The sequence below is a fragment of the Odontesthes bonariensis genome, chromosome 16, assembly GCF_027942865.1.
Source record: "Odontesthes bonariensis isolate fOdoBon6 chromosome 16, fOdoBon6.hap1, whole genome shotgun sequence".
NCBI classification, from domain to species: domain Eukaryota; kingdom Metazoa; phylum Chordata; class Actinopteri; order Atheriniformes; family Atherinopsidae; genus Odontesthes; species Odontesthes bonariensis.
Window position 1 is genome coordinate 28,455,105 of NC_134521.1, and position 26,545 is coordinate 28,481,649.

Consider the following 26,545-nt stretch of genomic DNA (forward strand, 5'->3'; position numbering starts at 1 on the left):
GTAAGTATTTCCGAGGTCAGGACCTACTGGGCATGCGTGATACATAGAACTGAGGCGTTCGATTTGCCTTTTAGCTTCTACCGATTTTAGTGGAATGGATGCAAAACGAGCAACCACTGCGCCCGGAGTTTCTCCAGAAAACGTAATCGACCGCACATTTCGTGCAGCAGTTAAGCTAGGTTTCCTTCAATGCGGCTAACAGATAAGTAAGAATATATCCACTTGGGTTTGGAATGGCGGAGGGCAGCAGTAATGTTAACGTTAACCCGGCCACCCTTCCTCCGGGAGACCCGCAGCTCATCGGGATGATTGTGGAGCATTTGAAGAACAGAGGGCTTTTTGACGAGTTCCGCCGGGACTGTTTGGCTGATGTTGATACAAAGGTACCACACTATCGCTACTTAACGCTGCTCCTCACTTTAACTTCAGACAAATCCAGATATTTCTCTTTTTTTTTTTTTTCGGTGGAAGTGGAGCTTCCTCGGTGGCTTCTACCGTATAACTTGTTGCTAACTGAATTAGCATACATTTAGCAGTTGTTTTCTCTTGTATTGTCCCCCTGAGCTGACACAGCTGTTGCTGTCTTTTCCAGCCTGCCTATCAGAACCTGCGACAGAAAGTTGACAACTTTGTGGCCTCGCACCTGAGCACACAGGACTGGAACCCGTCCATCAACAAAAACCAGATGAGGAACGGACTGAGGCAAAGCGTTGTTCAGTGAGTGATAAATGAAACGGATTGAACCGGGTTTCTGTACCAATGAGCTGTATTTACAGTCAGAGGCCACATTTTGGGATGACCCATGCAAGTGGAGCTCAGTCAGGATGCCATCAAAGTAGGGTTCCAGATGTTTAGCATCCTCATGACATGTGGGGAAACAAGGTCAACAATAGGTGCAGTTTTAGTTTTCCCTTTATTATGGGTTGCGGTGGTACACCAGCCTCTTGTGCAGGTGATCTGGTGTATTTCTGTTAGTCTGGAACTACAGTCATTCAGATATTGTTTCGTGGTTTAAATTCTGCCCAGATGTGTCTAACCTGGCCTGTTAAATAGTGAAATGTATAATTAAACTTTATCTCAGAGGAAAACCAAAGTCCCATCAGCTTCATCTTTACTTTCACACGATAAAAATGTTGCCTTACAGCCCGATTACACATGTTTGCAGATGTTAAGTGCTGTAAGACTTAAACACATGTCGCTAAAAACTGAATATGAATTCAACAATATGTATGGTTCAGGATATAAAGAAATCCTATTCAATGGATAAGGTGTTATATTTTCAGTTCAGAGTATTTTTAAAGAGCAGTTTCATACTTTTACTTTGGGGCTCTGGCGGTTCGGTTTATATGCTTTGATGTCCCAGAAGCATTATTTTTTCAGTTCTTATTTGAGCGGTGTTTTATCTGTTATCTGACGATGCAGCCTGGACTATAGATGAGGCATTTCTGGGAGAAAATGGCTAATTTTGCAAGCCTCTTACATACACAGAAAAGCGTTTAACTCACTAATAGATGGGGAATAACCGAAAGACGGAACTCTAAAGCTTTAATTATCACGCTCCTGGTTGAGCTGTGTGAACACAGACTATAGCTGCTCGTAGTTTTTGTTACAGTTGGAGTAAATGTTTTGCTTTTATCATTCGTTTGCTTAATTTTGGTATTACTTTCACTTTGTTTTTATGTGACGTGATTTGATTTTGTGTGTTGTTGTTTGTTTGTTTTTCAGATCAGGCATGCTGGAATCTGGTGTGGATAGAATCATAACTCAGGTAGTGGACCCCAAGATGAACCACACTTTCCGGCCGCACATAGAAACTGCCATCCACGATTTCATCTCAGGGGACAGGAGGGAGGACAGCACTTTGAGCTCCAACTCTGCACCATCTGAACAGACAGAAACTCAGGAGGCTCCCTGTGCCTCCGGGCCCAAAACCCCCTGAGGGGGAGTCGGACAAAAAGTGCAAGTTCAGGATCAATTTAGAAACGGAGTTAAGGACTCCTGACTTTCCCTCTTGCTCCAGGCGCACACAGTGTTCACTGGTCTACACAAACATGTGTGTGGCTGCTCTGACCTTTTAAAAGGTGCAGCATCAGAGAAGTGGATGACAGAGGACGAAGAGGTCGTTTTTCTTCTGCCTCTGTTGAATGGATTCGAATCATTGCCCATCTGTGCTGGGGAGGTTTGAGCGACGCCAGGCGGCGTGCTGTCACAGCGCTGCACGGCCTCTGGGTGTCAGGATTAGGATTTGTCTGGATCTGGCCTTTTTACATGTTCTTGGACAGATTTTTTTTAATTCAGTTGCATATCATGTGATGCACATCTGCTGTTTCAATAAGGCTTGTTGTGTTCGTACACATTTTCCAATAATATGCTGACTGTTGTTATTTTAGGCTTGCAAATTGTTTAGACTGATCCAAACGATGTGTGAATCAATGGAGCCGTTTAATTTCTGTTTGGAAATTCAGTTCTCAACAGATATCCATCGTTTATTTTGATCTGTATGCACAGATTTCTCTCTCTTCCATCACAACATCTCATGTTTCCTTTTTCTTGTGCTTGTATTTAGCATGTAGGACTGATAGTGCATACTATTTGCTCTAATAAAAACACTTGAGCTCATGTTCCTGTCTTCTTTTACTGGTTGATTAGCTGTCAGTCGTAAAGAAACCCTGTCATGTTAAAACGATAGCAATGGAATCAATGGTGTTAACGTTCTGTGTTGTTTCAGGCCCATAAGACTCCATAACCATCAGTTACACTAGGTGGGGTAATTGTGCTGTTTGGTATTCGCAGAAAAATTGTCCACGAGTTGATACGCTAAAGTTAAAACCTTTTTAATTAAAAACCCTTAATTCTTTTTCTTTTTGTCAGAAGTAACATTCAAAATATAGATCTGCACATCATCATATTTTTTAAAATGTTTAATTGATCGCTGCTGAACCACGATGCAGAAGATTATGTCATGATAGGGCAAATATATTCAAATTACAGTGGGTACTTTAAACTGTTTTTTTCTTCTTTTCAAAGCAACACAAGATATCTTTATATATTTATATATATTATTTGTTCTTTGAATTTCCCTCCAAATGTAGGCTGCTGCACCATGAGTCAGAAGCACTTAGGGTCCCAAACTTCTGTGATGTTGCTTTAACTTCAGCTAAAACATCAGATTCTTGCTGAGATCCTAAAACCCAAATAAACAGTTGGGACAAAAATATTACAAGTGGTCATTTACTTGTGAAGACAATGATGCAGTATTACATATTTGTGTGGCAAGAGTTAATAAACCTCCCTGTTTAACGGTCGTTGAGATGGCAATGAGTGCGAGTGCATAGCTGTTTTAAATCATATTGATAATTCAAAGTCTGACTTTCTGGACACACATTTGTAAAAAAAAAAACCTGAATTGAATTTAGCGGGTATAGAAAATGGATGGATGGACATTTGTAAAGGTATGGCGTGGCAAAATCAAAGAAGGTCTATGAGGTTCTCAAAAGTCCACAATGAGACAAATTGTGAAACGAATGAGGACGCTGAAGACTATCTTTACTCAGCCAAGGTGTGGGTCAACCAGCAACAAGTGAACACAGAATAACGTCTGAGTCCACTATCAAAAGAATACTGAGTACCAATGGTGTGCACGGCAGGGCTGCGAGGAGAAAGCCACCAGTCTTCAGAATGAACTGTCTGCAGCCGGCTACAGATCCTGTGGACAAGCTGTTGTTTATTTTCCTTTCTTTTTTTTAAACTCCTCCAAACCGATGTGCAGGGCTGATCAACAGACAATGGAAATATTGAGTTGCTGTTAGTCCTGTATTACACAACACATTGGGGGGAAGGTAAGGTTCAGTATCTTGCCCAAGAACACTTCCACTTGGAAAGTCTAAGCAGCCTTCTTCCAACCTAAGCCAACCACTCTCCTCCTGAGCTGCAGCCTGCTGCACATCAAACCAGATTCTGAGAATAAATGGCTCGTGCATCTCGGCCACTGACAGACGGATAGATAATTCATGATACTACACATCAATTAATGTGACACCTTTGTCTTATCTGATTATACGTGTTAGTAGAATAACCAAAACATGTGAGGAAGTGCAGTGTAAGTTTTAATAAACACTTTGATGTGATGTACAGTATGTTCCAGTCGTTTGTCACAGATTTAGCTGTTAATCCTGCTCTGGGATGCCTCGCCTTGTTTCCACTTCTTTCAGGGATCAGTTTCGGAGAAGCGTTGTCTTTCAAACACAACGGTTTCAGGAGCAGGTGCTTTTGTGTGTCTCTCCACAGCTTGCGTAACTATTGATTTAAGGGCTTGTTTTTGGCAGGAGAGAGATCTACGCAAACGTCAATATGTGTGTGAGAATCTCTGTGCTGGGGCCCGTTGCACAAAAGTAGGATAAGGGATTAAGCAGGGACATGTTGGCTATCCTGGATCAACTTATCCGTGATCCAGTTGCACAAAAGTGGGATAGAGGGAAGTGGGATATGTTCAGACGTAAGTTACCATGGAGATTTATTCTGTGAAGCTAGCCTGCTCCAGACCAGGCTAAGTTCCAGGATCTATTTAATCTCATTCCTTATCTCAGTCAGCGGTCGCCACAAATGGAAACCAATATTTATTCCACTGCCTAGAACATATTGTTAAAACATTTAACTATACCTACTATCATTATTGAAACATTTGTGATCATTAATTACAATCATTTTAGATAACTGATGATTTTAGATGAACCACTAGATAATTTAGTTTCCCACAGACTACACATAAACTACATCACCATATAAATATAAATACACATTAGAGTGTACCATGATGTTCCTTTATTGAACAAGGATGAATCAAAGCAAGTAAACCATCAGCTCCTTTCAAAACTGAAGTCACACAGTGCTCTACAAGACAAAAAGCACAGAATCAAAGCATGCAGTTTGAGACAAACTGTTTGTAAAAATGGCCCATACAAATAAAATTGCCTTGCCTATACAGCACAAAAACCTAACAAAAATTCCTCTGCCATTGCAGGCCCAACTTAAATAAACATGCAATATTAATTAAATTAATTTAACACATATTGGTCTCTGACCAGCCGACCACAGTCATCATCCGGGAAGATGGCAGGACTGTCCCAGTCTATGAGAGCTGGCACTCTGGGGGCCCTCTCCTTTCTCAGGCAGGCCACATTGTGGAGGACAGCACAGGCCACAATGATATCACATGCCCTGTCTGGGCTGACTCTCAGGTGGTTCAGACACTGAAAACGTGCCTTCAGTAGGCCAAATGTCATTTCTATCCGGGCCCTTGTTCTGGCATGGGCATGGTTGTATGCCAGTTGTGCCTCCAGAGGGTCTGCAAATGGAGTGAGCAGAAAAGGCTGGCAGGCATACCCTCTGTCACCCAGCAATACACCCAGGAATTCACCTGTGAATACAAAATGTTACCATCACAACCTCATAAGTAGTGACATTCTTAACACAGCCATGATGTTAAAAGTGGTTATCAGTAGAGGTTCTGTGGCTCACCTTGTGATAGGCGCCGATAGATCTCTGAGTTCCGAAACACTCGGGAGTCGTGGACCGAGCCGGGCCACTTTGCCACAACATTACTGAACAAATAGTTAGCATTGCAGACCATCTGAAATGATAAGATGTTAAACCAATTAATGCATAATACAGGCAATGTGTGGGCAGGCACATTCTTAATAAAAAGTACACTTGTTAAGTATTTGTCAAGGGACTTACCATTCTGCAGGATGTTCTTATATTGCACTTTGACTTGCTGCCATGTCCGTTTTGGCCCAGTCATGTTAAATCTACACACACACACACAATGAAACAGTGGAGGAGCATGGAGTTACATTTAGATAGTTTCACTCACATGCAGTCAATTTCAACTTATTCATAATCAAAGTAGGCTACAAATATCTTTTCAAATATCGCCACCTTCCTAAAATAATCGCATAAGTCATTTTTTCAGGTTTTTCAGGACACACAAAAAACTCCCCCCAAAAGTTAAATTATAGCATAAAATAATCATTTCAGTCAGTAAGTATGTATCAAAGGATGCTTGACATAAGAACACTTATTGTTTTTCATAAAAACTAAGATTAAATAAATGACTTAGGCATTTTTTGGACCACACCTTTGATGCCAAAAAATGACTTGGGCGATTATTTTAGGAAGGTGACGATATGTTAATTAACATTTTATTTGGATTGTAGCCTAATTGTGATAGTTTCAGTGGAGTGGTGAGTGTGTATTTGTGCACTACTTACGCATTCAGGCGGTCAGCAATGGTTTGCCACGCTTGCTCCCTTTGTTTTTTGACTGTGGCAGTATTTCCTTTTTGTTTTATTTTCTCCTTCACCTCTTCATAGGTTTCCATTAATAATTCTTGCTCCGCTGGGGAGAAATACACCGCCCTTGTTGCCATGGAGAATCAGTGAATCTGATTGATCGTGGGGTCTATTTAAGCAAGCCGTGTGCAGCACTTATCCGGGATCGGTTTCACCTGGCTTAATGAATCCGTGTCTGCTCATCCTGGCTTGGCCTTTGTGCAACCAACTAAGCCTGTGCGCCCATGTTTTGGATTCCTTGAACCTGGCTAAGTAACTCATCCTGGATGTCTAAATCCTACTTTTGTGCAACGGGCCCCTGGTTTTGGGACTCCTGTTTTGAAGCACCGAGCTTTGATTTTTGTTTTTCACGTCAGAAGTAACACTCAAAGGATAGATCCGCACATCTGTCGGCACTCGCATGCCACTCAAAGCTGCCATCCCAGGCTGCACCGTTTAAACAGGTGACTTAAATAAAAAGTCCTCACTGACTGGGTTTTCATGAATGGGGGAATTAGCTCAAAAGGCCAAAACTTTTTTTGTATCCGGCTATAAACATTCTTCTGTGAGGCTGAACATTTTACCACTGCTGTTTATAGGGAGCCAGCTCAGAGCGGCATTTCAAGGAACTGAAGTCTCTGGCACTTCAGCACTTTGTTCGTTTCCCAGCTACACAGGTTGGTCTCACGTTTCACAAGTGAAGGAAATACCCAAAAGTTTATCCACCCTATTAGTGGAACACTCAAAACAAGCGTTTAAAAAACTGTACCTCCACCTGAGAAAGTTACAGGCAGCATGTTTTTACAGGGAAGGCATCCTGGTGACCTCTCCTTGAACTGTTGCACTGAAGAAATAATGCCAAAATGGTTCTATAGAGTTTTGTAAAGCAATTTTCTTATGTGAAATGTTTAAATGAATCCATTTTTTATAACCTCTTAATCCAATTCAGGGCCACAGGGAGGCTGGAGCCAACCACCAAGCAGCCCTATTTTCTAAGAAAGAAAACATTAAGCATTATTAAAGATGATAATTCTACTCATGATAAAGCAGAATTGTCTGAGTGTTGTATCTGGCTGTAAGCTGCACGTTGTTGGAACGTCTCTGGAACATACATAGTTGTGTGTCAGTTCTGCGAATGCACAGATGCAGAATGCTGTTTACACAACATGAACATGTGGGCGTGTGTGCTGTTTGCACAGGCTGTGCATTAGTGTACCATCTGTGTGTGTGTGTGTGTGTGTGTATAAATATGTGTTAGGTGAGGGGTCATTGTATGGGTGGTCACCAGAGGTTGTGTGACTGAAGCTGTGGGATGTTGTTTTGAAGCAGATGGAGTTTGAACAAGCAAAAAAAAAAAGTTATCCAGTCAAAACATAAGCCCCTGTAAAAGTAAGTCTTCCCCAACACGGCCCCCCATATGCTCACACACTTTCTATTCTTCTGCTTTGACCTCCCACTGCCACACAAGCACACTCTTACTTTCTGATAAACCGTGGTGCTACACAGTACCACTTTGCAACTCAGTTAGTCTGCTGTCAGAGGCACTCATAAGTCAATCATTTGGTCCACATATATTAGGATGAGTGTTGGTTGTGACAGTCCTTTTCTCGAGTTGCATTTATGATATTTCAGAACGGCGCCACCCTGGAGGCAGGCGGCCTGCTGCAGTAGCTCTACTTCTTGAGATTTTCTACGGAGCTTTTTCTTTGAAAACACAGATTTCTGAAACATTTTTCTGTGCTGGTTTGGATGCTGAGCTGCTGGAAGGAAGAACTTCTGCTCGTAACTCTGGCAAATATTTTACATCTGTTGTGATGGATAACCATGGCAACGGGAAAGTTGTTAACCCTTTGGAGCAGCTGACTGAGCTTTGCAAAGCCACAGAAATGCCTGGAAAAAGACCTCAAATCAAGATGAGTTGAAGAGGAGACGTCTAGGATGCAGAGAGGGAACAATATGGAGAAAAAGGTGAAAGAGGGTTAAACCGTTTTTTTGCCTTGATCATCATGGCAAGTGTGAGACACTGACAGACAAAATGGACGAGCTTGGACCCTTGATGAGGACACAGCACGATCACAGAGCAGGTTAACAACAGATGGTGGAATGCTGGACGTGTCACTGAAAGGAGCGTCTCTTCACCCCAGATGTTGAACTGCTGGCTCCATGTTTGTCTTCTCAGAGTTCATCTGTGTTACCTGCCAACGCTGCATGTGCACTCATCACCTAGTTGTTGCCAGGCAACAAAAACAACACCCCCAACCACTGATGGAGACCTCTGAAGGTTTCTACCTCACCTTCCTCTCTGCTGCATTTGAACCTTCTACATGTTGGTCAGCTGACTTTAATAACGGTTCATACTGCAGCCATATAATTATCCTCTGGGGTAATAGAGTATCCTTGTATTGAATTTAATTGAATTTGCATCACAGATAGGAATGATGAAATTATGCAAAAGTAACTTCCAGCCAGTCGCTTGCAGATCGGTGAACATTGTGCTGTAATTCCTCCGTTATGTGGGGCTGACAATGAGTCCATATATAGCCAACTTATCATTGATCTTTACAAGTTTGTGTTGTCATGGTGGGTTCTGATGCGTGTGTGTTAAACCAATCCCTGCACAATTCCTCTGAGAAAGAACCTTTAAAAGCAGTTCCGGTTGAGCAGAAGCAAAAGACAATGGGATCCTCCTCCAGTAGTTTTTCGGTTTGGTTCATGATGTGGAAGTTCTTACTCAAAGGAAGAAGCTGAAAACCAATCTAAATATTTTTTTTAATGAAAACAAACATGCATTTTCAGAAAATTGAACTTTCTCAACTGAATTTTAACTTTTGTTATTCTTTGTGTGCAGTTGTGTGCGTGTACTTGTTTTCTATCTACATAAGGCCCAAAAACATGAGTCCACCATATTTGTGGGCCCCACGTGTTTTGTAGGGGTCTGAAGGTGAGGCCCGCGTGTTTAAAGGGATTTGCTTGGTTTTATGGGCAGTGTTAGAATAAGGTTAGGAAATGCAGTATGCCAATGATAGGGGGAAAAAAGGGTGCGTGTTGCGTTTGATATTGTTGTGTTTTGCACCTTTGGAACATCGTAGCTTTGTCATTAGCAGGAAAAATTTCCTCTGGACTGAACTGAGCTCTAAATCATTCCTAAACATAAAGCTTTAGTTACAGCATCATTCCTTTCATGAACAGGGCCTTGTTGTAAAGTGCTTCAGTTTTAAATGAGAATACTTTAGTCTGATGTACGGTGGAACATGTTTGACACACATGATGTGGGTAACCTCAACGCTTCAATAACAGTTTAGAGAACCTGACCCTCCTCTCGTACATTTCCCTCTCTGTCAGTCCGGGTGCGTCATGCGCTCCTCGTTGCGCGTCACCTCCCTGCCCGGAGAGCAGCTGGAAACCTTCAGACAGGCGCGCGCGCCAGCTTGAGAGTTAATTGAGAGTGGTTTTCTTGAGTGGCTGACCCTCGCATACCCCCGCCGCCCTATGAGAAACAGAGCTCATTCTAGGATTTTTACCTCTGCAGCCAGCGTTACTGCCATCTTCTCCTGTTCTCGGCACATTACATGACTTCACTCAGTCCACAGAATGTTTATGTGATGTGAAAATTACTTGGCAATAAAACCTTTTCTGATTCTGATTCTGATTCTGATTCTGATGTTTACCTCTGTAGATGCCCTGGGGGGCAGTGCCCCGCATGTTCTCAGTGTGTCCCTCCCTCCTCCAGCACACCTGGTCCAAATGAACGGCTCCTGATCAGGCCACTGCAGAGTTGATGATGAGTTGATCATTTGAATCAGGTGTGCTGGAGGAGGGAAGCATTGAAAACATGCAGGCAGTGGGTATTGAGAAACAAACTGTCAGCTCCACGTGTGCTGCGCGTTCACAACGCTGTGCTTTGATTGGTGCGGGCTCGAGCTGCTTTCACTTGGGTGAACGCGCAGGGTCTGTTGCGGCTTTATATCGCTGCCGCATTGTCCGGTCACACTCCTGCTAAAACACAGTAACCAGAGAAAAGCCCAGGCCACAGACATGCCGGGGAAGCTGTCCGCCGTGCTGCTGCTGCTGGCCTGCCACCGGCTGCTGGCTGTGGATCTGCATGATGTGGAGGAGAAACATGGGAGCCATGTCAAAAGACGCCTTTCTCCGCAGATCACAGGTGAGTTCCAAGCACAAGGTACAAAACTGGAACGCTACTTTTATCCTTACAGCAAGCCCGGGGGCCATTTGAAATGAGGATAATGACAACATGTGCAAGTTTATCTCTGTTCCTCAGGAGCAGAGGGACCTCATGATGCGGGTGCCTCAAAGTGCTACTGGATAGTGCAAACTTTGGGAAATGGTTCCCAGAACTTCCCTGCTTCTGTCCAGCTTTACAACTTGTTGGGGGAGGATATAGTTCCTACTGCACAGACTAGCACACAGTCTCTGCAGCCCCTCGGCTGAAACCATGTTGTACACCGGCCGTGCGCCTGCCCGGGTGGTCGTGGGCAGTGGCGCGCGCTCCTCTCTGCGGACACTTCTGCTCTGTTGACAACTGAAACTCAATTCGCAGCTCCAGTGACTCCATCCTGTCCAAGCACATTCCCCCCCCCCCCCCCCCGCACCAGGCAGCTCCTGCAGGCTGCACAACACCGACAGCAGGATGGTGTAGACCTGGAACAGGAAGAACGCGCCCAGAGCTGGTTAAAGATGAACTAAGACCCCCAGCAGGAGGCGATCTAACAGCTGACTCGGGGACCTGCAGTGATCATGTCCTCAGCTACAGGGGAAACCAAGTCTTTCCAACACGATACTTGTTATTTAAAGTTAGAAAAAAGGCAGCGCAGGATCAGTAACTCTGAATCATTATTTAGCCTGTAAAGAAGCACCAAACTGAACCCCTGCCCCCCTCCCCACCCCCCTCCCTCCCCCCCCCCCCCCCCCCCCCTCTCTCTTTTCTGTCTTCTCAAACCCCAGCTGGTGGAGGCGGATGGCCACCCTTCCTGAGTCTGGTTCTGCCAGAGGTTTCTTCCTGTTAAAAGGGAGTCGTTTCTCTCCACAGTCGCCTCAGGCACGCCGCTCAGGCCGGGAGATTGGACCGAAAAACAAAAAGTTTTCAGTGCAATCTGTTGGTTTTCTTAGCTAGGAAATTGTTTTTGAATTGGCTCTATATGAACGAATTGGATTATTTTATGAATTATGATTATTATTAATTAATTGAATTCCAATTGGCTTGAATTGGACTTACTATCTAAGTGCCTTGAGATGACATTTGTTGTATTTGGCGCTATATAAATAAAAATGAATTGAATTGAAAGTGTCCATGCAGCCGGGGCGCTGCTGTCAGTTTGAGCGCCCTGTAAAGCAGCAGGAACCCTGTTGGATTCTATCTGCTGTAGTGTGATGTTGGAACATGTCATTGTGATTGCCCTCTTGTATGGTTTGCGGTATGAACTCTTCTGCAGTAACAGCTTCTCCCTGTCTTGTCTCCTTTTCTCCCAGCGGAGATTCAGGGCTGCCTGGGGAGTTCAGGGGACGTCGGCTGTGGGGCGTTTCAGTGCTTCAGCAACAACTCCTGTGAGATTCAAGGGCTGCACCACATTTGTCTCACTCTGCTGCACAACGCCGGCCACTACGATTCTCAGGTGGGGATCAGCAACGCGTTTTCACACACTTCCACATGAGTAAAAGTTGTTGGTCATCAGGTGGCTCCTCAGTCACTGGCTGCATGGAACCTGGTTCAGCAGGAACTTTGGGCAGGGTTGGATAAGACCCATCTGGGTACATGTTTTAATCCCATCAGTCGTTAGGGTCATTTGTTAGGAATGTTTGTTATATGGGGAGCACTGTATAGTTATGCATGGTAGCATTAGTTACAGAACAATCTGAGAGGGGATCTGAAATGAGAGAGGGAACAGCTTGTCCACTTTACTAGAATAGAAATGGACGAGAAAGTAATGCAAGTCTTGTATGTTCCCAGAGTGAACAGGAGCAGTGGATGTCCTATAAGGATCCTTCAGCGTCGAGATGTACAGGATTTCTAGAAACCGTATGTCAAGGCGTTGGGATTTTTTTTTTTTTTTTAATTTTCCCCCAGATTTGGTCAGTTTTATCCAGAATATCTGGCTAAAGTAAGAAAGACCTCAGTGATGTCACCAAAAGCTGATTGGAGTCGGTTGGCAGCGTGGGCTACAGGAGCGTCCCATCCAAAAAAAAAAGTTTACTCAGAGATTGATTGGTGTGAATCGTGCCTCAGTTACAAAAGATTTCACTGGACCTTAAAAGAAGTGTTGTGTTGCATAAACGGAGCTGGTGGAGAATACAAACCCATCATTTCATGGCTCGATGGTAAATTCAGGACCGTTTCAGTGCTTCCTCAGTTGGGGTTCAGCAAAAATGAATCCCAGCAGCAGCACTACATGCAGATATGAATTGATTTATACTGATCTGTTATATTGAATTAGACCTTTTTGTGGGAAACTGGTCAGAAAACATCACTTTAGTTTGGTGTTAATGGAACTTGAGGGTTTGATTCAATGCTCCAATTGATTGTAAGGTCTGTACATAAAGTAAAGGCCATACAATAAAGCTGAACTTCTACCAGAATAGAAGACATTGGAATATCTTTAACCAAACCAAGTGCATCAGTTAGCTTATCTAGTTATCTGGCTGTTTACTTTTTGTCAGTCTTGCTGTTTTAGCATCCATCTAGTGACCCGGCCTCCATTTATCTCATTCTCTACAAAATGGGATCTTTAACCATCTTAGCAGCCGATGCTGCTGTAACTGCTAAAGTATTAAAAGTGTGGACATCAAGGAACTACAGAAACTGAGGTTCTGGCAGAGATCAATAGCAATTGGAATACTACAGATGAGTACAGTAAACTGTATGTTCAGCTCAGTCTCCCACTGTTTTTTCTCCATCCCAGGGCAAGTCATTTGTGAAGGATTCTCTGCGGTGCATGGCGATGGGACTGCGGCAGCGCTTCAGCTGCGTGAGCCGCCGGTGCTCGGCAATTAAAGAGCTGATGCTGTCGCTCCAGAGGGAGTGCTACACCAAACACAATCTTTGCCTCGCACTGCAGGACCACTTGGACACCGTAGGGAACCTGGTCCAGTTCCACCTGATGTTCCCCACAGGGTGAGACGAACACATATAAAGCAAGTTTTGATAAGCATGAGATTTTAGCATCTTATGTTCAGGAGATGAGACCCGAGTAGTGGGACTCACCCTGGCAGCCTCTTGTGGGGAATTTATTAACAGGAACGGCATAGAGACGTATTGCATGGCAAGAGACTGTTGTATCCTCTTATACTTTCGGATAACCTTCTGTGTGTACGTGGCCAAAACCCCATCTATCTGAGGAAGCTGGAGAACGTGCTAACTCCACACAGAAAGGCCCCAGCTGGGATTCAATGAAACGCTCTTGCTGTGAGGCGACGGCGCAGACCACACCTGCAGCCCTCAGTCAGCAGGCACATTAGTTTAAACATGGACGCATAGAGCTGTGCGATTGTAATTTGTACAAAAAAAAAAATGTAAGAACGAGGATTTTTGTCTTGATGAGGTCGGCAAGACCTTCCCTGTCAGATATATCATGTAGACGGCAACACTTGAAAAGCTCAGTCACCCAGTGTTAGTGGAGCCACACCAGATGCAGGAGTTACCTGTGCTCTGTACCAATCTGGAGCTGTGTGCTGATACCAGGTTGAATGTTTTTTATGTGTGTGTGTGTGTGTATAGATATATATTTTTTTTTTTTTTTAAACGCTGAGGGCACAATGTTGTTGTTCTTTTAACCTAGTCTGTCAGATTGGGGAACCCTTCATCTTTACTTCTGAAAGAGCCCCAGGCTTTCCTTTTCTTCTAATGAACTTAATTATCTGTGAGATGTTCCATCAGTCGTTGCTGACTTTCTCCTGTCATTCGTTGCCCCCCATCCCAACTTTTTTTTTTTTTTTTTTTTTTTTTTTTTTTAAAACATCTGTCTATATTAAATGAGCGTGCATTGGGAAAAAAAAAAGTAAACTGTTTTAATGTTGCCTGTACTATCTTCATTTAAAGGTTGAGTTTGAATTGTTTTCAAATCGTTGCATGAGCCTTCTGACGCTGCTGTGACTGTCGGATCACCTCCGAGTCAGCCATTAACTTGTGTTCGCCCCACCAGGCCCTACGTGGAACTGATGAACTTCCTGTTGAAGTGTGGAGAAGGGGTCCGGGAGTGGGTCGGCCAGCGGCTGCGGGAACAATGCCAGCAGCACTGGGGTGCGCTGTGCGGCAGCTTCACCAACATCTGCCCTCGGAGCGAGTCGGACGGCCCGCAGCACACCACCCCTCCACAGCCCACTGTAGCCTGGCCCATCACCGCTCGGGAACACCTGCAGCAGCCAATCAGTGGGGTGGAACTTGTGGATGTGAGCGGTGTCAGGCAGCCTGACAACGCCACCGCAGCTGGTTTTCATGTCTGAGCCATCCATTGCCACTGTGGCTAAGAGTTGCACACAGGGTATTTAGAGATTATGCATTTATCACAGTGGCAGTAGAATTGGTTAAATACTTTTTGGAGAGTATTCGGTGTCATATTGCAGGTGAAATCAAGGCAGCATAACTTATTGAGTCTATTCGGTATTTCTCACATTTAGTTTTCTGAACATAGGGTTTTGTACATGGATAAAAGCCAGCTATCTACCTCACTTCAACCTTACAGTTAACCACAGGGGCTCTGTCCCACTGGGGGTGAACACAGCCCAACTACAATACAGTTCGTCTGTAACTCATGTGCAGCTTATGGATCCAAATCACAATTCTGTCTATTTAAGTCTGTTTTTCGTATTCATGAGGTTTGTTATGTTAGGTGCCCCACGCGTGGGGTGGAATCTGCAGGAAGGGAAACACTGTTGCCTCGTGTTACGTGTTTTTAACTTTTTTTTTTTTTTTTTTTTTAATTGAAATGACTCTTCAGACCTCAATTGTAATGAATTTTAATTGGCATTAAACAATTGCATTAAAGTGAGATGTGTGAATTAAGTTTATTTTTTATTAAATAGTTCCTCGCTAAACACTCGGTTTTGTATCTGAAATGGTGTGCATCCCTCAACTATCCCACTTTATTGGACAGACCTGTTGTTCAGTATCTACTTAGTCTGACTTAACATGGCAGACACAATCCAGCTGCAGACGTTCTTTAGGACCCGGTCTTCTGAGCCAATGGGGTTTGGCCAAAGATTTCTACATCACACCACGCCACTTGATGGACATCTGCGCAGTTATCACCGGGGCTTCATGCCTCAGAGCTGATCCAGAAGCCTTTACTCTGTGCATTTAAGGGATTGGAGAGTCCTCGCTGCTGGCAGTGTGGGAAACCAGGAGTGAGGAAGAACAAGTCGGCTCGTTGAAAAGCAGCCTGAGTGAAGGGGAAAAAGGCACATCGATATCTGTAACGACAGCATCTTTCCAACAGGCGTCCTGAGCGAAGCCACTTTCTCTCTTTAACATACATTAAACTGAAATGGAATAAGGTTATTGCATTCTGCGGCCGCCATCCTGGCAGGGGCGAGCTTTACGGCATCGTTATCCAACAGAAACGAGTCGGCAGGCGCGGAGCTGTAAGATATCAATTTCTGTCCCATTTCATGCATGAACTCCTGAGAAGACGGACTGTCTGGATGCTCCGACACTTGTACGTATGATTTAATCAAGGTGAAAAACATCCGGCAGTGTGCAGCTTTAGTCACAACGCTTCATTCATTCCAGTTGAAGGATTCTTGTTTAGATTGCTTTGTAAAAATTAAGCTTCATACCTGATTTTTCTAAACCAATATACTGTATATTATACAAAGTAAGCAGCTTCCATGAGAAACAGTCCAGTCTGGTTGCCGCTTCTGCCACTCCGTATGGTCCAAGCTTTTACTTTATACCTCCTAAAGCTCCACACAAGCCAGGGATGGACACGCAGCCGGCGCTCTAAATGAAGGGGAAGAGACGTTTCTTCAGGATGTACAGGACGGTGGCGAGGAAGAGGGCCAGAGCCAGGAAGATGAGCAGCTTGTCTGTCAGCTCTCGTCGGTTGTACTTAAGAATCAGCTTCCTCCCCAGGTGAATGGTTCCTGTCATGCTTTTAAACTCCTCGTTGGTTTCCAGCACTGTCCTGGAGGAAGTGGCTGCAGCGAAGGAGAAGACATGAAAATGGGATTCACCTTCATTAAATATACTTCAAATGTGACAAAGAGTTGATCTGTTGTTTTCCTTACCCAGAGTGCCAATGGTGTCCTCACTCTGATTCACCTGTTCAGCCATCATCCTGCTTATAGACATCAAACTCTCTGTGATGTTGCCGCTGGTTTCCACCAGACTTTCTTTTGTTGCCTTCCTGATTCAAACACACACAGAAGCATGGAAGAGGAGGACGTTATCCTGCACTTTAGAGCCCAGAGGTGCGCCAATGATCATTTGTTACTAGGGTGGACCAATACCGATACTATTCTAATGTACTCGTTAAAGTTGACCGATACCATGAACCGATACCAATTTATTGCATGAAGACCGTGATCAGAGGGTGGCTGGTGATTTTTGTTGTGTTTTTTTTTTTTTCTTTTAGATTGGCGGCTCGGGGAGATGTCGTGCTAATCAGGAACAGTGTGGTCAGGCTGGTGAGACCGGCTGCAGTCGGCTAAACAGCATGTCAGCAGTGTGCACTCACTTCAAAATATGTGAGGATGACAGAAGCAAGGCAGTGCAAACTGTGTTCAGGGGAGGGAAGGAGAGGACGTCGTTCAATACGAGCAATTTGATAAAACATCTGAGGACACATCATAACCCTGAGTACACGGAGTTTAATAAGGCTAATGCAAAACCAGAAACAGCCAACTTTACCTTTGAAAAAATGTCAAGAGAAAATCCACGAGCAGTTAAAATAACAGATGCTCTGACTCATTTTATTGCTCTGGATGACCAGCCACTGTCGGTTGTGGAAAACTTAGGATTTCGCCATCTTCTCAGCACACTATGAGATTCCCAGCCGCTCCTACATCAGACGTTATGGTGCCAAAACTTTTTGACAAGGTAAAAAAAAAAACACGTGAGCAACCTGGTAAATGAAGCTTCAGCCTTAAAGGATAAGACCGTTTTTTTGACATTGGGCCCTTGATTTCACATTATAACATGATGTTCTACTCACCCCTGCTTGTTGTTGAACATTTGGAGCTGTTCCGAAGATATTCGAGAGGCGTCTGGCTGCTCTCTTGCGATATTCGGCCATGAAACGGTTTCCTATGGGCAAGCTTATACAGGCACAAACTATGCTGTTTATAATTTATTAATTACTGTACATTAGCACTGATAACGTGGAGGTGCGTCGCTTACTTAAAAAAATCCGGGTTATTGTAATTTTGATTTTTTTGTCGTAAAGTGGGTGTTACTGACGTCCTCGTGGTGCTACTGCCACAGACAGCCCACAGACCTGCTGCCTATTTATTCATTCGGCTAAAATTCAAAATTAGTAACCCGGATTTTTTTAAGTAAGCGACGCACCTCCACGTTATCAGTGCTAATGTACAGTAATTAATAAATTATAAACAGCATAGTTTGTGCCTGTATAAGCTTGCCCATAGGAAACCGTTTCATGGCCGAATATCGCAAGAGAGCAGCCAGACGCCTCGCGAATATCTTCGGAACAGCTCCAAATGACCAACAACAAGCAGGGGTGAGTAGAACATCATGTTATAATGTGAAATCAAGGGCCCAATGTCAAAAAACCGGTCTTATCCTTTAAGTTTCACTGCGGACATTTGGACAAGCAGTGTGTGCCCGATGTCACGGCTCAGTTTAACGGCTCACTGGATTGATGAGGAGGTTGTTCATCATCAAGTCACACTACATGCAAAGTCGTTCCGCGGCTCGCACACCAGCCAAACCATCACAGGTGCTTTCCATAGCATCCTCCAGACCTGGGACATACCGAAGACGTCCGTCCACGTAGGGCTCCGAGACAAGGCAAGAAATATGATAAAGGCCATGAGTGATGCTGAGCTGCCCAGCCTACCTTGTACTGCTCACACTCCAGGCCTTCTGTCACAGAGGAGTGTTGCTGATAATTGGGCATTTTAAACATTCTGCTCTGGCCAACTCCCGCCTCGAGGACATTCGATTAGAGATCAACTAGCCTGCAAGCGGCTCCAGCAAGACGTACAGACCCGCTGGAATAGCATCTTTTATGTGTCATTTATTGAGCAGAAACGGCCTCTGGGAATATTCATATCTGAATATGGACTCCCTGATACTTTCACGGCTCACCAGAGGGTACTGCTGGAGAAGGTGCTATCTGTTCTGGGTCCGTTAACTCTTCAGATGCCATGGCTGCAGACGTCATTCCAGCAGTTCAACTCTAAATTAATATTACAGCAGCCCCTTTCATCAGTATAAATATAAATATATATCAATATATAAAGTTAAGCACAATGAAGCACAAAACTCAAAGTGACCTGGGCTTAAAAACAGTAAGATGGGATACAGTTTGAAAGTTAATTGTAAAGATGAGTGGTACTTCACAGACACATCTCCAACATGGAATACATGAAAGGGACAGGTGCATGCGTGTGTTTTACACACCGTGGCATTTAAGTGAGCAGTTTGGCCAAATAATGCTAGAAGGCTCCACAGTAGTTGTAAAAAAAGTGTGTATTACCTGACAAAAAACACTAATTCATTTGTAAGAAATGAACTGACCAATCAAAGCCAAGTGGGCCATTTGGGGTGGGGTCCTTTAAAGGTCGGGTGCTAAAGAAGAGAATTGCTCTTTTTTTTTTTTTTTTACATTTCCGCAGGCAAACCTGTTCTGTGAGACCACCAAAACTAGATTCTGAACCTTTAAGTAAGCATTGAGTCCTCACTTCCATCCATCCATCATCTTCCGCTTCTCCGGGGATCGGGTCGCGGGGGCAGCAGCTTGAGCAGAGAAACCCAGACGTCCCTGTCCCCGGCCACTTCCTCCAGCTCTTCTGGGGGGACCCCGAGGCGTTCCCAGGCCAGCCGAGAAACATAGTCTCTCCAACGTGTCCTGGGTCTTCCCCGGGGTCTCCTCCCAGTGGGACGGGCCCGGAACACCTCACCAGGGAGGCGTCCAGGAGGCATCCTAACCAGATGCCCGAGCCACCTCATCTGACTCCTCTCGATGCGGAGGAGCAGCGGTTCTACTCCGAGCCCCTCCCGGATGACCGAGCTTCTCACCCTATCTCTAAGGGAGAGCCCAGACACCCTGCGGAGGAAACTCATTTTGGCCGCTTGTATTTGCAATCTCATTCTTTCGGTCACTACCCACAGCTCGTGACCATAGGTGAGGGTAGGAACATAGATTGACCGGTAAATCGAGAGCTTCGCCTTCTGGCTCAGCTCCTTCTTCACCACGACGGGTCGGTGCAGAGCCCGCATCACTGCAGACGCCGCACCGATCCGTCTGTCAATCTCCTGCTCCATTCGTCCCTCACCCGTGAACAAGACCCCGAGATACTTGAACTCCTCCGCTTGGGGAAGGATCTCGTTCCCGACCCGGAGAGAGCATTCCACCCTTGTCCGGCCAAGGACCATGGTCTCAGATTTGGAGGTGCTGATTCTCATCCCAGCCGCTTCACACTCGGCTGCGAACCGCTCCAGTGAGAGCTGAAGGTCACGGCCCGACGACGCCAACAGAACCGCATCATCCGCAAAAAGCAGAGACCCGATTCTGAGGTCGCCAAAACGGACCCCCTCAACGCCCTGGCTGCGCCTAGAAATTCTGTCCATAAAAATTATGAACAGAATCGGTGACAAAGGGCAGCCCTGACAGAGTCCAACCCTCACAGGAAACATGTCCGACTTACTGCCGGCAATGCGGACCAAACTCTGACACCGGTCATACAGAGACCGAACAGCCCATATCAAGGAGTCCGGCACTCCATACTCCCGGAGCACCCCCCACAAGAGTCCCCGAGGGACACGGTCGAACGCCATCTCCAAGTCCACAAAACACATGTAGACCGGTTGGGCGAACTCCCATGCACCCTCCAGGATCTTGCCGAGGGTATAGAGCTGGTCCACTGTTCCACGGCCAGGACGAAAACCACACTGCACCTCCTGAATCCGAGATTCGACTATCTGGCGGATCCTCCTCTCCAGTACCCCCGAATAGACCTTACCAGGGAGGCTGAGGAGTGTGATCCCCTACCCAGGCTCCGCCCTCGCAGTGACGCAACACCTTCGGCTCTGCTACACTTACTCAGGCAAACTGCTCATTCAGGTGGATTCGAGTTCCCGAAAAAATGGGAACTCCACCCACTTTGTCGGGAAGCAATCAACTTTGAGCAGCGCCAACGGCCCAGGTTAGAGGCGTGTTCAAGGTAGTGACGTGGTTGAACTGCCACTCAACCCATGGATTGTACACGGAAGCGCTTCATTCAATATCAACATGGAGCAGCGTCAAGCTTTTGACACTGCTGTAGATGCTGTAATGAAAGTGTTCGACGGGAGATTCTCGTTAAAAATCGAGCAAAGAACAGCCCTTGAATCATTTCTTGACAGGAAAGACGTTTTCGCCTTGCTCCCTACTGGCTTTGGTAAGAGTTTAATCTACCAGTTAGCCCCGCTGGTAGCTAAATCATACGTCAGAGGAAAGAGTGGTGTGATTGGCTTAAGCTTAGGCACAGCCTTTTCTGGCCACAACCAGTAGCAACCCGAGGGAGGCGGGTTGACCAGGCCATTTCGAATCGTATTCGTTATGGTCTTGGTCAGACCAGAATCTCGAAGAGATTTGAAAGTCTATGTTAATCAGGCTAGTGATCCCCCTATAGTTGGAACACACCCTCCGGTCCCCCTTTTTAAAGAGGGGGACCACCACCCCGATCTACCTGTCCAGAGGCACTGCCCCCGCGATGCTGCAGAGGCGTGTCAACCACGACAGCCCTACAACATCCAGAGCCTTGAGGATGGACCTCATCCATCCCCGGGGCCTTGCCACCGAGGAGTTTTTTGACCACCTCGGCAACCTCGGCCCCAGAAATGGGAGGCCCCACGTCCGAGCTCCCCAACTCTGCTTCCTCATCGGAAGGCGTGTCGGTAGGATTGAGGAGGCCCTCAAAGTATTCCCCCCACCGACTCACGACGTCCCTAGTTGAGGTCAGCAGAGCCCCGCCCTCACCATACACGGTGTTGACGGTGCACCGCTTCCCCCCCCTGAGCCGCCGGATGGTGGAGCAGAAACTCTTCGAGGCCATCCGGAAATTATTTTCCATGGCCTCCCCAAACTCCTCCCAAGCCCGAGTTTTTGCCTCAGCAACCGCCGAGGCTGCGTTCCGCTTGGCCTGTCGGTACCCATCAGCTGCTTCCAGAGTCCCACTGGCCAAAAAGGCCCGATAGGACTCCTTCTTCAGCTTGACAGCTTCCCTCACCACTGGTGTCCACCAGCGGGTTCGGGGGTTGCCGCCACGACAGGCACCGACCACCTTACGGCCACAGCTCCGGTCGGTCGCCTCAACAATGGAGGCACGGAACATGGCCCATTCGGGCTCAATGTCCCCCACCTCCCCCGGGACATGGTTGAAGCTCTGCCGGAGGTGGGAGTTGAAACTCCTCCTTACAGGGGATTCCGCCAGCCGTTCCCAACAGACCCTCACAATACGTTTGGGCCTGCCAGGTCTGACCGGCTTCCTCCCCCACCAGCGGAGCCAACTCACCACCAGGTGGTGATCAGTTGACAGCTCCGCCCCTCTCTTCACCCGAGTGTCCAGGACATACGGCCGCAAGTCCGACGATACAACCACAAAGTCGATCATCGAGCTGCGGCCTAGGGTGTCCTGGTGCCAAGTACACATATGGACACCCTTATGCCTGAACAAGCACAGAAGTCCAATAACAGAACACCACTCTGATTCAGATCGGGGGGGCCGTTCCTCCCAATCACGCCCCTCCAGGTCTCACTGTCATGGCCCACGTGAGCATTGAAGTCCCCCAGCAGGACGAGGGAGTCTCCCGGAGGAGCACTCTCCAGTGCCTCCTCCAGGGACTCCAAAAAGGGTGGGTACTCTGAACTGCCGTTTGGTGCATCAGCACAAACAACAGTCAGGACCCGTCCCCCCACCCTAAGGCGGAGGGAGGCTACCCTCTCGTCTACCGGGGTAAACCCCAATGTACAGGCTCACAGCCGGGGGGCAATAAGTATGCCCACACCTGCTCTACGCCTCTCACCTCGGGCAACTCCAGAGTGGAAGAGAGTCCAACCCCTCTCGAGCAGGCTGGTTCCGGAGCCCAAGCCATGCGTCGAGGTGAGTCCGACTATATCTAGCCGGAACCGCTCAGCCTCGCGCACCAGCTCAGGCTCCTTCCCCAGCAGAGAGGTGACGTTCCACGTCCCAAGAGCCAGCTTCAGTAGCCGAGGATCAGACCGCCAAGGTCTCCGCCTTCGGCTGTCGCCCAGCTCACACTGCATCCGACCCCATGGCCCCTCCCACAGGTGGTGAGCCCGTCAGAAGGGGGACCCGTGTAGTTTCTTCGGGCTGTGCCCGACCGAGCCCCACGGGCACAGACCCGGCCACCAGGCGCTCGCCTGAACACTTTGTGTTCAGTAATCCAGTGACACATTTCTAGGCTCTGGCTGCAGGCTAGCTCAAAGCTAACCGACTTCATCACAGGAAGTGAAACGCCCCAACTCCACTATCCCAAGCTCACTGTACCCAGCAGAGCTTTACTAACCTCTGTCTGGTGCTTTGCTTTTCTCCACCGTCCAGCAGCTCATCCTTCTCCATGTTGTCTATGGCAAGTTTACAAGCCAAGTTAGCTTTCCTCCATGCTGTCTGGTTACTGGAATTTACAGAAAAGGTAACATGGAAACCTTAGAGATCTGCAGTTATAATATTTTCATGCTCGATGCATAAACATATCGCCTTTCAGCTTCAGAAATGAACCGACTGCACATTATTATATTTATGATACTAAAGAAAAAAGAACATTTGATAAGATTATCTCATTTCAAGATTATGTGTGTGTGTGTGTGTGTGTGTATAAAAGGACACACCTCAGCATTTGCCGCCGCTGGCTCTCCATCTCTGCGATCATGGCCAGTCTGTCCGACTCCCTGTCCTGCTCTTTGGCCATCTGCTCCAGATCCTAACAACAACAACAACAACGTGGCATCAAATGACACATTTCCAATTTCATGCAAGAAATGTTGAAAATGTCACGCTGCGTGCACGTGTGACACACGCCTGACCTGTATCCTGAGCCTCAGCATGTTGAATTTCTCTTTGACCCGAGAGTTGAACTCCGTGAGAGCTGACTGAGGTCCAGGACAGTCCCTGATGTCCTACAGATGACACACACAGAAGCAAATATGATCATATTAGACAAAGCCAGATTTACAGTATGTAAGTAAATGACTTTTTTTTTATTTTTAAAGCTAACTGAGCAAATGCACAAGCGCTGTGGAGAGAAAAGTACCATGGTTTATTATTATTTCTAAAATTGTTACCATTATCATCAATCGATAATAATAATAAAACTATAAAAATCGTTATAAATCGATAATAAAACAGCTGCATGTCCATGTGTTGAATAAGAAAAGTAACCTTTTACACCACAGATTATCTATACTTTATTAAAAAGTAAATCATTCGGTTTCTAGGACTTACTTTAACTAATGCAGCACCGACACCTCATCAAATAGTTTCAAAATATTCAAAAGTGTTTGCAAGTTAGATAATAAATAATAACGCAATTAGCGTTATTTATTTTCAGATTTTTTACCGACTAATGGGTAATTGTTTGGTTTGTAAAAAGTAAGACAAACACGTTGTGCAAATCCCCAAAGTCCAATCTTATCGAATCAAATTCTAGTCTGCCGGAAACTCAAATAGTTTCTTTTTTTTTTTAATACAAATTTAAATGACCCTGGTCATTCAACGAGACGGCACCACAACATTTTACCAGTTCAGAACAGAATAGAAATGGTAACCCGCTTATTTAAACTGCTGCTGGCCGATTCGACACGGTTAAATGAAAACTAAAGCTGCCCTGCGCCTTGTAGGCGTCGTTAAGCTAACGTTAGTTTCGGTTTTACACCTCCTGCTTGTCTCCACAGCGACACGCACATTTCAGCACGAGAGGAAACACAACAGTGGCTAATTCACACCCCGGTGCTTTTACCTGAATGAGAGCCTTTATTTCCAGGTCATATTTTACAATTTCTTGTCCGCAAATTCGGACATGAACGTTCGACGAAGACGCCATTATTGTTTTTCTACGGCAAGTCAGAGGCTGAAAAAGTACGTTGTTCCGCTTGAGGCGAAGCGATCATTTGAACTCCAGCTCAGCGAACTTTTTCGGTCATCCTGTAATTCTAATCATTAGAATAAGATGTCTGATTTTACAGTGGAATGAAATATCACCTCAAAGGCTAAATGTTTGAATTAATTTTGAATATCACTTTCTCCAATTTCAATATTGTTCAAAAGGGAAAAAACACAATGTTTAATTAATTTACAATCGCTCTTTCATATGCTATGGGGAGTTCGTTCAACGGAGAACAATGGGTGGGAATTTGCCTGCAAAGCAAAGTGTTTCCTCCTTTCGTGTGAAAAGCTCTTTGGCACCATTTGCATATTGTTTTTTGCAAATCTATTACTAATTACTATGGAAGCCCGTTTCCGCCACTTAATAAAAATACATTTAGAAATACTATCTCATAATTATGAGATACTAAATCGAAATTATGAGATACTAAATCGAAATTATGAGATACTAAGTCAAAATTATGAGATACTAAATCGAAATTATGAGATACTATCTCATAATTATGTGATACTTAGTCGAAATTATGAGATACTAAGTCGATAATTATGTGATACTTAGTCAACATTATGAGATACTAAGTCGGAGTTATGAGATACTAAGTCAAAATTCTGAGATACTTAGTCGAAATTATGAGATACTATCTCATAATTATGAGATACTAAGTCAAAATTATGAGATACTAAGTCGATAATTATGAGATACTAAGTCGATAATTATGAGATATTTTCACACAGCAGTTCAAGTAGCAGCTCTTTGGTGTGGGAAGATTGACACAGAAATGGAATGTGTGTACATTGAGGACTACTTTAAACATGGCTTTCCCTCCCAGAAAAGCTTCTCTGCAAGTGGTTTTTGATTGTAGGACCACATATCAAGGGATATCATTAAATAATTAACTATTGCAAGGGCCTAACCTCACCAGTTCCCCGCTTGGAGTTCTCACTGGATTTAGGCAGGAGTCTGTGACATCTACGGGTGACATACAAGAACAAGGCAGAGACTTTCTAAACTTTCTCTGATGGCCAGAAGGAGACTTCAACAAAGAGCGCAAAGACTACAGAATAACCGTCCCCTTTTTTGGAGCATTTTCATCCCCCAGTTGCGCTAGCTACGCGCTAAGGAAAACTGCTGATGACAACTGAGGCAACTTTTCAGATGAGGCTATTCAAGCTGTCAAGCAAAACTTTTATGTTGAAGACTGTTTGATGAACTTGGGTTCAGAAGAGGGGGCCATGAAAATGGTAGAAGAACTCAGTGCTCTCTGTAAAAGAGGTGGATTCTTTTTGGAAAAATGGATAAGTAACAGTTGAGCAGTGTTTTAGTCAATTGCAGAAGATCAATGGGCAACACAAAAGAGCTGAATTTGTATCGAGACGATCTTCCGGTTGAGAGAGCTTTAGGTCTGCTTTGGTGTGTCGAGTTGGATTCCTTCAAATACAAGATAGAGGTGAAACAGCAGTTTCTAACCAGATGTGGCATGTTGTCCACAAACAGCTCAGTGTATGATCCTTTGGGATTTCTGTCTCCAGCTACTCTGCCCGCCAAGATAATGCAGCAAGAGCTCTGCAGAAGAAGCTGTGGATTGGATGATGTCATACCAAAGGATATCTTGGAACATTGGGAAAGATGGTTGGAAGAAATCAAGTTGCTGGCATCATTCAAGGTGGAAAGATGTGTGAGGCCTAAGGACTTTGGGGACCTCATGTACAGCCAATTACATCTTTTTGCTGATCCCAGTAAAGATGGCTATGTGACTGTAACGTACCTCAGGCTGAAAAACAACAGAGATTATGTTGATGTTGCTTTCCTATTGGGTAAGGCTAGAGTCACACCTCTAAAATCTGTGATCTGTTATCCCACGACTGGAACTTACAGCTGCGGTCCTGGCTGCCAGAGTGGATGGGACTTTAAAGGCATA

At 45.3% G+C, this 26,545-nt stretch overlaps 2 protein-coding genes across 2 annotated transcripts; one reads left to right on the forward strand and one right to left on the reverse strand.

Annotated features, from left to right (window-relative positions):
* The first annotated feature begins 33 nt into the window (after positions 1–33).
* On the forward strand, positions 34–14,783 carry LOC142401370 (uncharacterized). Its single transcript, XM_075486770.1, has 7 exons — positions 34–383; positions 593–717; positions 1,726–1,938; positions 10,337–10,491; positions 11,817–11,959; positions 13,244–13,455; positions 14,483–14,783. The coding sequence occupies exons 1-7, from the start codon at positions 234–236 to the stop codon at positions 14,781–14,783; spliced, it is 1,299 nt and encodes a 432-aa protein (XP_075342885.1). The 5' UTR covers positions 34–233.
* Positions 14,044–24,580, reverse strand: bnip1b (BCL2 interacting protein 1b). Its single transcript, XM_075486843.1, has 6 exons — positions 24,481–24,580; positions 23,549–23,641; positions 23,354–23,445; positions 23,032–23,139; positions 16,566–16,684; positions 14,044–16,475 (listed from the first exon to the last, which is right to left on the reverse strand). Exons 1-6 carry the CDS (start codon positions 24,562–24,564, stop codon positions 16,279–16,281), a joined length of 693 nt encoding a protein of 230 aa, XP_075342958.1. The 5' UTR covers positions 24,565–24,580; the 3' UTR covers positions 14,044–16,278.
* Between the last annotated feature and the right edge of the window lie 1,965 nt (positions 24,581–26,545).

Bases quoted from the DNA above. Each gene is read 5' to 3' on its own strand.
- LOC142401370 (XM_075486770.1), top strand. From the start codon at position 234: ATGGCGGAGGGCAGCAGTAATGTTAACGTTAACCCGGCCACCCTTCCT. The intron at 10,492-11,816 runs GTGAGTTCCAAG...CTTTTCTCCCAG, and splicing joins CCTTTCTCCGCAGATCACAG to CGGAGATTCAGGGCTGCCTG. The intron at 13,456-14,482 runs GTGAGACGAACA...TCGCCCCACCAG, and splicing joins CACCTGATGTTCCCCACAGG to GCCCTACGTGGAACTGATGA.
- bnip1b (XM_075486843.1), bottom strand. From the start codon at position 24,564: ATGGCGTCTTCGTCGAACGTTCATGTCCGAATTTGCGGACAAGAAATT. The intron at 23,446-23,548 runs GTCAGGCGTGTG...TGTTGTTGTTAG, and splicing joins TGCTGAGGCTCAGGATACAG to GATCTGGAGCAGATGGCCAA. The intron at 16,685-23,031 runs GTTAGTAAAGCT...TGTTTGAATCAG, and splicing joins AAGCAAAGCACCAGACAGAG to GAAGGCAACAAAAGAAAGTC.